The 13,067-nt window shown below is 41.7% G+C and overlaps 1 protein-coding gene across 4 annotated transcripts in view; it reads right to left on the reverse strand.

Moving 5' to 3' along the window:
- The window catches only part of mettl14 (methyltransferase 14, N6-adenosine-methyltransferase non-catalytic subunit), a 46,819-nt gene extending 35,288 nt beyond the window's left edge, over positions 1 to 11,531 (reverse strand). Inside the window, exons 1-4 of one of the 4 annotated variants that reach the window (XM_078402456.1) lie at positions 11,407 to 11,531; positions 5,097 to 5,185; positions 676 to 690; positions 10 to 97 (exon numbers count right to left, since the gene is read on the reverse strand). In XM_078402456.1, the coding sequence (XP_078258582.1) occupies positions 10 to 97; positions 676 to 690; positions 5,097 to 5,185; positions 11,407 to 11,472 (258 nt within the window). In that variant the 5' untranslated portion in view covers positions 11,473 to 11,531. Of the gene's footprint in view, positions 1 to 9; positions 98 to 675; positions 691 to 3,489; positions 3,561 to 5,096; positions 5,186 to 11,406 lie in introns of those variants that run through there. The other 3 variants (XM_078402473.1, XM_078402466.1, XM_078402482.1) reach the window with 3 other exon arrangements.
- Positions 11,532 to 13,067: the final 1,536 nt, after the last annotated feature.

Genomic DNA, 13,067 nt, shown 5'->3' on the forward strand with positions numbered 1-13,067 from the left:
CATAATTACTTTGTATTCTTCAAATTCTTCTTCACTTGCTTCCCCTTCTTCTGGAAGTCTGCGCTTCGTAATTGAGGCTGATGTGTCATAAGTTGCCCTAGAAGCATCAAACAAAATATATATGTTACGAAAGGCATTATTTCCTAAGAAATACCATAGATGTAAGAATATTTCTCTTACATGCACATGCATAATATATTGCAGCAATAATATGCAAACAACCCAAAATTATTCTGGCTATCTCCAAATGTTGCAATGAATTATCATTCTCACCCCTCCCATTCCATGAATTAATTTACACATAAGTGCATCAAATACTATTGCAATCTGTACATGAAAGATGCTGGCAGAGCAAAATAATCGGCTACCATAAATTATGAAGTTTACACTACTGGTTACAAATGGAGCTTTAATATGGAATGAAAACTTGAAACAAATATAACAAGGAATTACAGGATGGGTTGGAGTTTCACAATGTTTCATTTTGATTGAAATGCAAATACCCTTGATTTTTCAAATGCTATAATTCAAAAGATTAGATTGTCGAACTATAAATTCTCTTAAATTGATTGTGTAATTTTAGCACATGACACCAGAGGAGGAATGTACCAATATTAAAGCTGCATTCTCCATCAAAACTTTGGAGAAATATTTTTTTCTTTGAAAAGTACTCACCAGAACAGTCTGCTCCTTTAAAAAAAGGAAACAAAAATGCATCATCATCTAGAATCGTTGTGTTTTGATTAAATTGGTCTTTACTCACTAAAACTTTCATCTTAGATTCATCAATGTTTGCATCCAAATTGCCCCATTTGTTGCAGTTTTGCATATTTTTGATGCATAATAACTGTAACATAGGGCAAGAGGAAACAAATCCCAATCCCAAATCTTAATGAAGTGATTAAGCATTTTATATATACAAAAAGCTGATGGTGACAGAACTGTACTGAATTGTACCAAATAATCAGAAATCGATAAACTGTTTTAACTGTGTTCATTGCAGTAAGTTCATGGTTATATATTGATATGGAATGTTAAGGGATTTTTAGAAAAGTGCAATCTCTCCAGAACTGCAAGTGGCGGAATGTATTTTACCTGATGCATTAGTTTTAAACGCCAAGAATTCTCATGAAAATTCAAAATGGAACAAAAATATAGACACTACTTCAAGGCAATGGTTATTTTTTGACACTCTGAAGTCATATATATTAGGAAAATTACATTTTCCTATTGTTTGCACAAACCAATGTTCCAACTGGACAATTTGTACCCTAATCCTAAACTCAAAAGCCACTTATGAACCTTGAAAAATGCTTTTATGTTGTGGTTTTATGCCAATTAGAAGAGTTCTAGGACTGAAATGAATATATTTCACGAGATCGCCATTAATGACACTACACATTCAAGTTGTCTGTTGTAACTATTGCCAATAGGTAAAAGTTTATTTTTCTAACCCTCTGTGACATTCAATACCGTGCGAAAACATTCTTTATCTGGTGTTAACCATACTGTGAAGCTGTAGAACCTCAGCTATGTATAATTAATCAAGAACAACAAGGAAAGATTATTCCAGATTGCTAATCCTAAACCATACCTGGAAAATGTCCTATCTTCTTTCCTCCTCACTACCTTGTGTACCTTAGGTACAAACTTCATACCAGCTTGACAAAACTTGATCTTTCTTTATAAAATTTGTTTATCATTAAGTGAATCACTGTTGTACCAAAATTTGGTTTCATTGATCTCCTCACACAGCTTTTCCAGATTTAAACATTGCATAACATTCAAAAATAAAAATCTTCAGTTCCGATGGGTCCAAAGATTGTTCACAAGCACAAACAGAAATACAAGTACAAACTTGACCAATTCTTTGAATGATGCTTACAGCTCTGCTGAAAACAAAAGTAGAACTATAATAAAATTTGATTTTCTGGACTTTCTCAAACCCTTACGCTGTTGGTATAAAGCTATTTCTATTACACCAATTTGCACATATAGATTCAACTACAGTGCAGTTAATTTGATCAGCATGTAACATAATATAATGCATCAATTATGTGATATATCTTTTGATTTGTCCAATCACTGATTCTCATTTAGCAGAAGATTAGACCACTAGACATTATGCACAACTTCTAGCAAAAATTGGGAAACTTCCCACAGATTATAGATTACGTTGTACTTTTAACTTGGGAAAACATTCTAAGCAATTCAGCAGGATTGCTGTGCAAAAACAGTAAAATATTCAATTTAATGCATATCTGCAGCCTCAATGAAACCAAAAGAGGAAACACAGTATCAGACATTTTGCTTTTTAATATTGGGGCATAAAAATAATCATAACCACAAGCCACATCCATATGTTTGTATAGGAAATGTGTACAACTATCCATAAAACAGCTGTAAAATGTAACCAATGTCAAATGGCCATCTATCATTCAAAGATATTGCACTAAACTGTTTGCCTACATTAGGCCTTTGGAAGTATTTTTAACTCATCACTGTGGCAATTTCATAGTTACTGAGGATATTTAAAATGGACTATTTAAAATAGCTTGACTATAATCTGCTAAAGGAATTTGAATCCAACACGAGCTAAACATCAAAAAATGTTCCGGGATAGTTATAAGGGCGAGGATAGAGAGATCAGTTCTGATTAAAACAGATCAGTTCTGATTAAAACAGACTTTTTAATATAACTCCTCTAACAAGAGTGTATTTGGCAATAATCACTCAAAGAATCAAGTAGTTAATTTAGCTTTGACAGGATTTGCTAACATTGTTATGAAACTGTTAATTACTTCAGTGCAGCTTATTCCCATCAGTTCTTTTCATCAAACAGTGCTTACCAGCTTCATGATATATGCAATTTTGATCTATACCTTTTCTTCACTCTGTTCAATCTCTATGCATCTATAAACAGATAGTTCGCAATTATAAAAATACTCATCTATGCTACAAATGAGCAATTTTCCAAAACCGTGTTACTTCAAGAATTAAAGGCCATCAGCTCAGTTTAGCTTGTTATTTTTCTTGGTCAAACTACTTTCCAACCCAATTCCTTCTGGGCTGGGTAGGAACAATGAATTCTTAATAATTCATTAAGAATTATTTCTTAATGAAATAAATTTTAACACAAACAATCATTAGATTAAGAGGTATATTTACAAATAATAGTGCACATCTGCTTTTCTATGAACAAGGGAAATACTTTCTTTCACTTATTTCAATAATGAATGAATGAACCCTTAATCCGTGTGGAGAAAAATATTCCTAAAATTTTAAAGACATACTTTCATGATAGACAAGTCTCAACTCTGTGTTACGTGAAAAAGAATTATAACAGAATTCCCCATAATTCAACCTCAAATTGTTAGTCTTACTAATGACATGGCTGTTCTACCATGCAAAGTACAAAAAAATGGATGCATAAACTTCTGTATATATTATGTGCAGTACCATTCTTAATCACAGGAGGAAACAAAGTACCCTATTTTGTTCAAGCGAACCATGACCGCACACACATCTATCCACAGCACAATTCAATAGAGGCTGGGTTGCTGCAATAGAAAGAGTAATTTTACTGTGTCATCACGTAGCACTAGAGTTGAGAATATTATAATCAACTCCAACTATTACAACCACATTGTTACTCAATTGCCAATGATCAAAATAAAACCGTTGCATTTTACATAATGAAATGGCTCAGCTGCAGAGAATGTGAAAGTACAACACTCGAGTTACCTATTTGCAACAACTCTGCAGTTGCACAACGAATAAACAGAAATGATTTGATAAACTTTGCCAGTTTCTTCCATTAAAAATATTTGATTTAATAATTAAAATTCTTAAGTTAGTCACTGAAAAAAAAAATTCTGCTCAAAAGCAATCCTTTAAATACCTGGCTTGGATTTTATAACTGAAGTACAAAATATCAAGCAGATTTCAATAAATAGGAATAGAAACAAATACTTCAAACCACAACATATTACAAGGGGGCACTGATGGCAATAGTGCATTTTCTTGATCGATCTGGATCTTGAAATTGATGACTCAATTTAACTTGATTTTATGCTGGAATATAATTTTTACAGATACTGAGATTATTAATTATTCAAAATAGCAGTGAACTTCAGATATTTTCCTCAGTTGACAATGCCTCGTTAGCATCAATAAAACACAAGAATCTGCTCTTCGGATTGCTGTAATATTTGTTGAACATTCAAATTTAAATGCAAAACATGGCAGATAATGCCTGATTCTGCAGCATCTGCATGTTTTGTAAAATTTCTCAGAAGTAACAAGTGCAAACATGAAAGTGAGATTCACAGTGATACTAATCTACAAATTTTGTTTTTTTCTTAAATCAAAAGTTAAATTGAAGACTACTACATGAAGTTATAAAGTTAGTATCACCTAGTTAACAAATAAGATCCAAGCATAGGCACTTGTACAATTGAAAATTGCTTCTCTCCAAAGTACATATTGTTTCTTTCCAAATACAAAAGGAAAATTCTACAGTATACCAAATTGGTCTTCTAAAGTTGAAATGAGGATAATTGAACTTATTAAATAACATGTCATTGTACTCTGGGACGCAGACAAACACCTAGAATTTTTCATTTGTACAGTTGCAGATTCCAAGCTTGGGGTTTACGGAAAAGCAAATACACATGCTGCAAAGGATGTATTAACTTACATTTCTGAAGAGCAACTTCTGCCAACAACTTCAAAGTTGTTTGCTCACCAAATTTGCAAGTAAATTGCACTAAAAATATAGGCTCCAAGTGAAGGAATCTAAGAGTCAGGGAATGCTATCCGCAAACTGAAATAGTTCCCTTTCCATCTTTGTTAAAGAATGATGCTGAAGCTATGCAAGATTGCACTATGTAAAGAAGTCACATCTCTTTTGAACATCAACTTAAGAATGCTGTTCTATGCAGCTTTATGTTCCCTGAACGAAGTTTATTGAGTTTATTGCTGGCTGTACAGATCAAACTGTAGTTATTGGCAATCTAAATTTAACATCCTATAAACTGTTTTCTTTTAAATACGTTATCTAGAAAGATTCAGAAAACAAATGCCTTCATACTAACCTGCAAGTTTCCCTTGTTTCAGCAATTTCCCTCTGTTCTTCTTTGCTGTTTAGAACTGCTCCTATGTTATCTGCATTTTCAGCTCCGAGCTAAGGAAACAAAACAACTTTATTAGTTAAGCTACACAAAAGGAATCATTCTTTAGAAAGGTCATAGAAAGGTAAAGAGGTATTCTTAAAGAAAAGTGAAGAAAATAATATTTTTTTGAAAGGTTGGAGTATAATAAAATGTATCTGATTTAATATTTTAATGCCGATAGCAATAATGTAAGTGAGAGAAGGAACAGGAGATTAGGGCAGATTGATTTGGCTGAGCTACTGCAGCAGGGGTCAGATTTTTGGATCATTGGAATCTCTTCTGAGGCAGGGACATTTGCTAGAAATTACTTCAAAGGGTGGCGACTTTGAAGGGTGGCAGATGAGAAGGTTGACACAAATACAGTAAACCGTCATTATAACGGACCGGGGGGGAGGGATGGGTGAATGATGTTCATTATTGCCGATTGACTGCGAAAACAAAGTACGTTTTTGACACTCTTTTGTCTCCTTTGTACCTAACCTTTATCACTATCTCCACCCATCTGCCAATATGGCCTTCCCATCTTTAACCACCAATCACGTGCCAGTCTTTGCTCCCACTCCACCTCCTTTTTTCAGCTTTTTCCCCCTACACCAGTCTGAAGAGGGGTCCCAACCCAAAACATCATCTTTCCAATATCTCCATTGATGCTGCCTGACCCATTCAGTTCTTCCACTTTGTTTTTTGCTCATGATTCCAGCAGCTACCGTCTATTCTGTCCTCAATAAACAAGACAGGCGGGGAGTAAGGGAAAACTAATGGTTTTGAACTGCTGATTACAATACAGAAAGCCTAACAAGTAACACTGATCGATTCCAAGCATGGATAGTTACATGGGACTGGGACTATTACAACTAGCTATTACAGAAACATGGCTGAGGGAAAGACAGGACTGGCATCTCAACATTCTGGGGTACAAACACTACAGCGGGGATAGAGGTGGAGGTGGAAGAGGAGGGGAAGTTGCATTTTTGGGAAAGAAAATCATAGTGGTTTAATGAGGATATCCTTGGGGGATCGTCCAGTGAACCTAAATGGGTGGAATTGAGAAATAAGGGAGCGATCAATTTGATGGAATTATATTTATAGGCCCTCAGTAATCATCAGGAAGATATATGTAGGGAGATAACAGGAGATCTACATGAATAAGAGGGTTGTAATAGTGGGGATTTTGACTTTCTAAATATTGACTGGGATTGTCGTAGTGCACAGGGTTTGAATGGAGTGGAATTTGTAAATGTATTCAGGAAACTTTTCTCAATCAAAATGTAGATGGGGCTGCGAGAGAAGGGATAAACCCAATCCCATCTTGGGAAATGAGGCAGGCCAGTTGATTGAAGTATTCGTGGATGGGTATTTTGGGAAAGTGACCATAATTCTATTAGTTTTAAAATTGCAAATGATAAAGAATAGGACTGGTCCAAAAGTACCAAATTCAGGCAAAGCCAATTTTAATGGTATTCGAAGGGAACTTTAGTAGTTGATTGTGGGGAGGACTTTTGTAGGTAAAGCAATAAAGTAAATCTGCTAAGTGGGAGGTTTTTAAATGCGATAGTGATCATGGTCAGCGTGTTCCTTTGACGGGCAAGACTGGCAGCTGTAGGAACCCCAGTCTGAAGAAGGGTCTCGACCCGAAACGTCACCCATTCCTTCTCTCCTGAGATGCTGCCTGACCTGCTGAGTTACTCCAGCATTTTGTGAATAAAGAGATATTGAGGCTCTGGTCAACGAAAAGAAGGAGGCATATGGTAGGTATAGTCATTTGGAATCAAGTGAATCTCTTGAAGAGGAGCAGGTGATGTTTCAAGTCGAGACCCTTCTTTAGACTGAGTCAGGGGAGAGGGAGTCTAGAGATATGGACGGGTAAGGTGTGAAAACGACAGATCAAAGCAGACGATGATAAGGAAATGTAGAATGGTTCATTGTTAGCTGATGGGAAGGTGGCAAGGTGGCATACAATCAGTAAATTAAACAGAAAGACAGTGAACTTCAACCACTTCAAGACCACTTCATCCAGCCAGAATGAATAGACCTCAGTCACCACCGGTTTCATCAAGAAGGGCGGAACAGTGGTGCAGCTGATAAAGCCTCTGCCTCAGTGCCAGAGATCCTGACTTTGGGTGCTGTCGGTGTGGAGTTTGCACGTTCTCCCTGTTACCGCTTGGATAGACAAATAAGATCTATCCTAACCAGAAATTCCAGATAAACAGGGAGGTTCACTCTCTGCAAAGTTCAGACCCATGGCTGTTAAGAAGGATGATCTCACACTTTCAAGAAAGTATGATCGCTGAAAGGCTATCACGGATGCCTACAGAGGATTCCAAGACAAGGCTCAATTCAATCAAGCTGCTTCCAGGTAACTGGCAGCGGTACAAGTCTAAATTGGGGGTAAACTCTGGCTACAACACATCTCTACCAGATGAACTCGGTGACATTTACGTCCATTTTGATCAGGCAAATAAAGTTCCACAAGGTACGTTCCCCCATCCTTGCTGGTTCTGTCCCATATATCTGTGGCAAAATTCAAATCTGCTTTCACGAAGGTAAACTCTCGGTAAACCAGCGGCCAGTTTGGATGAAATTCCTTGTTAGGGTCTGAAATCATGCATCAATCAACTAGTCAAAGTCTTTGCTGACATCGTCAACCTCCCACTTTAACAGTCTACTCTTCCCATCTGCTTCAAGGAAACTTCCATCATTATAGTCCCAAAGAAAAATGAATTAACCAGTCTCAATGATGCCACCCAGCAGCTCTAACAGCAACCATCATGAAGGTAGACACAAAATGCTGGAGTAACTCAGCAGGTCAGGCAGCATCTCTGGAGAGAAGGAACGCGGGATGTTTTGGGTCGAGACCCTTCTTCAGAAGAAGGGTCTCGACCCGAAACATCAAGTGTTCCTTCTTCAGAAGGGTCTTGATCTGAAATGCCACCCATTCCTTCTCTCCAGAGATGCTATCTGACCCGCTAAGTTACTCCAGCATTTTGTGTCTACATTTGATTTAAACCAGTATCTGCAGTTTTTTTTCCTAACGACCATAATGAAATGCTTTTAAAGATTAAAGTGGCCCACATCTGTATCACTCTTCTGGACAATCTCAGCCCCTTGCAATCTGTACACACAAAAAAAATAGGTCTACAGAGGACACCATCTCTCTTGCACTATATTCAGTTGTGGATAACCTGTCAATAAGAACATCTATGTAAGGAAACTATTCATTGCTACAGTTCAGATTTCAACAAAAATAATACCAAATAAACATTTTCAAATTTTTCTTGACCTTAGCTTTGAGGCTCTCTATCTGCAATGGACCTGGTCTTTCTCACTGGCAGACCTCAGTAAGTTAAAATTGGTCATAACATTTTCTCCACCCTGGCGCCCCTCACAATTGTGTATTCAGCCGCTTGATCTATCCTCGTACATCCATGTCTCTATGCCCAAGTTCAATGCCACTTTGATCTTAAAGTTTGCCAATTACACCAGTCAGAAGGGTCTTGACACGAAACTTCACCCATTCCTTCTCTCCAGAGATGCTGCCTGTCCCCCTGAGTTACTCCAGCTTTTTGTGTCTATCTTCAGTTTAAACCAGCACCTGCAGTTCCTTCTTACACATCACTGTTGTCGCCCAGATCAACAACGATAATGGGGACAGGAAAGAAAACAAGAACCTTACATCACTGCAGTTAGCCTCCAATGCTAGCAAGACAAAAGAGAAGGTGGTTGACTTAAGGATGCTGCTGTAAAGATGATTGACAGGTTCAGATTCCAAGCCACCACCAACCTAGCCAGTCCCTTCACAATGATATGGTGACTAAAAAAGCACATCAGCATATTTTCTTTTTGAGGCATCTGTGAAAATTCGCACGTCCACAAGGATCCTCTCGAAATTCTACAGATGCACAATAAAACAGCATTTGTACTGATTAGAGATTATTGATCTTCTAAAAACAGCGCCATTTTATAGGCACACAACCTTAACACCAGCCCCAAGTATTCCACAGGGAAAACACTGCAAATGTTGGAAAACACAAAAATGCTGCATGTACCAAGGACTGGCAGCATCTGCAAAGAGTGAATAGTTAAAATGTCAGGGCAATGATAATTCATCAGAACACTCCACACAAGCTGTCTGGTCCATTTCTGTTTTTGTGCTGAATACGCAATGTTTGGATTAACCTGCAGCGTTGATACTCTCTCGCCTGCTGCCTTTCTACTTACTTTTAGAAACTACTGTAGGTTTGCAGCATCACACCTTTTTATAAATTTAAATACTGTAAGTTTGCTTTTCTCCTCTCCCACCAAAGGCATACCTAGATTTGAAACTCTGCAAGGGGATCACTTATGATCCTGTGGTGAATGTAGGGAAAAGTAACACTATTGAATTGAATATAGAACAGGTCCGCATCTGAGGGATTCAACCCAAAACGTTGCCTGTCTACTCCCTCAACGGATGCTGCCTGACTCCACCTAGGATTCCAGCATCTGCAGCTGCGTGTGCCTCCACACATTGAAGATCATGTTCATAAATGTTAGGAGCAGAATTGGGCCACTCAGCCCATCAATAGATAGACTCAAAATGCTGGAGTAACTCAACGGGACAGGCAGCATCTCTGGAGAGAAGGAATGGGTGACTTTTCGAGTCGAGACCCTTCTTCTGAGTGACGTGTGAAGGTGTCAAAACAGGGCAAAGGGAATAGAGATCAAGGAACATGTAGAATAGATCATTGTTAGCAGGGAGAAGGTAACAACAAAGTAAACAGATAAAATGTAGGCCGGGACAGTAAGACTGGTCGGAGAACTGGGAAGGGGACAAGATGGTGAGAGAAGGAAAGCAAGGGTTATTTGAAGTTAGAGAAGTCAATGTTCATACCACTGGGGGTGTAAGCTGCCCAAATGAAATATTGAGGTGCTGTTCCTCCAATTTGCGCTGGGCCTCAGTCTGACAATGGAAGAGGCCCAGGACAGAAAGGTCAGCCTGGGAATGGGAAGGGGGTTAAAGTGTCCAGTAACCGGAAGATTAGGTAGGTTCAGGTGGACTGAGCGGAGTTCAGCTAAACGATCGCCGAACCTGTGCTTGGTCTCACCAATATACTGGAGTCCACACCTGGAACAGGAGGTACAGTAGATGAGGCTGGAGGAGGTGCAAGTGAACCTCAGCCTCACCTGAAAAGACTGTCGGGGTCCTTGAACGGAGTCGAGGGGGAGGTATGGGGACAGGAGTTGCATCTCTTGCAGTTGCAGGGGAAAGTACCTGGGGAGGGGGTGGTTTGAGTGGGAATGGACCAGTTGATCAGGGATTTGTGGAGGGAATGGTCTCTGCGGAAAGGGGTAGAGATGGGAAGATGTGGCTCGTGGTGGGATCCTGTTGGAGGTGGCAAAAATATCAGAGGATTATGTGCTGTATGCGACGGCTGATGGGGTGGAAGGTGAGCACTAGGGGAACCCTGTCCTTGTTACGATTGGTGGGAGGGGGAGCAAGAGCGGAGCTGCGGGATATCGTGGAGACCCTAGTGAGGGCCTCGTCTATGATGGAAGAAGGGAACCCCTATTCCCTAAAGAATGAGGGCATCGATGGTATGGAAGCGTTGGAAATAACTGCAGATGCTGGTTTAAATCGAAAGTACACAAAATGCTGGAGTAACTCATCGTGACAGACAGCATTTCTGGGGAAAAGGAATCGGTGATGTTTCGGGTCGAGCCCCTTCTTCAGATGGTATGGAACACCTCATCTTGGGTGCAGATGCGGCGTAGACGGAGGAATTGGGAGTAGGGGGTAGTTTTACAGGAAGCAGGGTTCCTGTCCATTCAGCCCACCAAGTCTACTGTCTCTGCCCTTCAATCATGGGCATGGCTGATCAATTTTCCCCTCTTAACCCCCATTCTCCTGCTCTGTCCCCATCACCCCTGCCCCGACACCCGAACTAATCAAACATCTGTCTATCCCTGCCTTTAAAATATCCAATGACTTAGCCTCCACAGCTTTCCGTGGCAATGAATTCCACAGATTCACCACCCAGCTTCAAACACCACCCTGAGCCGGGCCCTGGATGAGGCTCAGACTGGTTACAGAGGCCGGCTGGCTTGCAGCTGCCCGGCTCGCCTCACATGGAGCGCAGGCCAGAGGCCTGGAGAGAGCAGACGCAGCCCGCGTCCTGTCCTGTCCTGTCCCCGTGGCGGCGGCCATTTGCGACCCCCGCCCCACGCCGGGCGGCGACGGCGGCCCCTCCCTCACCTGCTGGGCCAACAGCTGGCGCCGCAGCTTCTGCCGCTCGCGGATCTCCTGCAACCGGCTGTTCATCGCCGCCAACGGCCACCAACCACGCGCCGCTCCGCTCCCGCTCGCGCACCACTTCCTGCGCGGCGGGCACCAGCGCATGCGCGAGCAGGGCAACCCGCAACTCAACTGGCGTTGACCGGGGAGGGGGAAGAGGGGCGAGGAAAGAGGAAAGAGGAAAGAGGGCGGGACAAGGAGAGCGGTGGGGCAAGGGGAGAGGGAAGGGAAGAGGTATAAGGGGAGAAGGGTGGGGCATAAGGGGAGAGCGGTGGGGCAAGGGAAGGGGTATAAGGGGTGGGGCAAGGGAAGGGGTATAAGGGGTGGGGCAAGGGAAGGGGTATAAGGGGTGGGGCAAGGAGAGAGGGAAGGAGTATAAGGGGAGAGGGAAGAGGGAAGGGGTATAAGGGGAGAGGGAAGGGGTATAAGGGGAGAGGGAAGGGGTATAAGGGGAGAGGGAAGGGGTATAAGGGGAGAGGGAAGGGGTATAAGGGGAGAGGGAAGGGGTATAAGGGGAGAGGGAAGGGGTATAAGGGGAGAGGGAAGGGGTATAAGGGGAGAGGGAAGGGGTATAAGGGGAGAGGGAAGGGGTATAAGGGGAGAGGGAAGGGGTATAAGGGGAGAGGGAAGGGGTATAAGGGGAGAGGGAAGGGGTATAAGGGGAGAGGGAAGGGGTATAAGGGGAGAGGGAAGGGGTATAAAGGGAGAGGGTGGGGCAAGGGGAGAGGGAAGGGGTATAAGGGGAGAGGGAAGGGGTGTAGGGAGAGGGAAAGGCTCTAAGGGGAGGGGAGAAGGAAGGGGTAAGAGAAGGGGTATAAGGGATAAGGGGAGGGGTAAGATGTCTGGGCAAATGGAGCGGGGCAAGGCTGTGGCAGAAAGGGGCGAGGAGAGTTATTAGGGGCGAGGGGTTATTAGGGGCGAGGGGAGATATTAGGGTCGAAGGGAGATAGGGTCGAGGGGAGATATTGGGCAATGGAGAGTAAGGGTATAAGGGGGCAGGGCAAGCAGAGAAGAAGAGGGGTGGGGTGGGGCGAGGGAAGGGGCAGGGTATTAAGGGACAGGGCAAGTGGAGAGATGGGGATCCCTGGGTGTGATAAAGTTATTGGATGCAGTGTGGTCATTCCCTGGCAAAGGACCTGCACCAATGTATTGATTCCTTCAGGAAGGATGGAATTCCAACAGGCATAAAGAAGAGTGCCAGGCAGTGGGGGCAATCACATCAAAGCCTATCAATAACGGGTCGGAACCTGGTCATCAGATGCAAGCTGCTGTTGGTGCTGATGAGTTACCTTAGTACTTTGTGTCGATCTTTAGTATAAACCAACACCTGTAGTTCCTTGTTTCTATATTTTCTAACCTTTCCTATCCATGTAACTGTCCAAATGTCATTTAAATTCCAAATTACTTTGCGGAAAAATTATTTTAGAAATCGCCCTTTAACATAGGTCCATCAGGCAGAGGTCAACATGGAACCATGGAACAAAGACTTGATGGATCCCGCAGTGTGGGTCTAAAGAAAGGTCTCGACCCAAAACGACACTCATTCCTTCTCTCCAGAGATGCTGCCTGTCCCACTGAGTTACTCCAACTTTTTGTGTCTATCCGCAGTGTGGTATCCTGAC

The sequence above is a fragment of the Rhinoraja longicauda genome, chromosome 1, assembly GCF_053455715.1.
Source record: "Rhinoraja longicauda isolate Sanriku21f chromosome 1, sRhiLon1.1, whole genome shotgun sequence".
Taxonomy (NCBI): domain Eukaryota; kingdom Metazoa; phylum Chordata; class Chondrichthyes; order Rajiformes; family Arhynchobatidae; genus Rhinoraja; species Rhinoraja longicauda.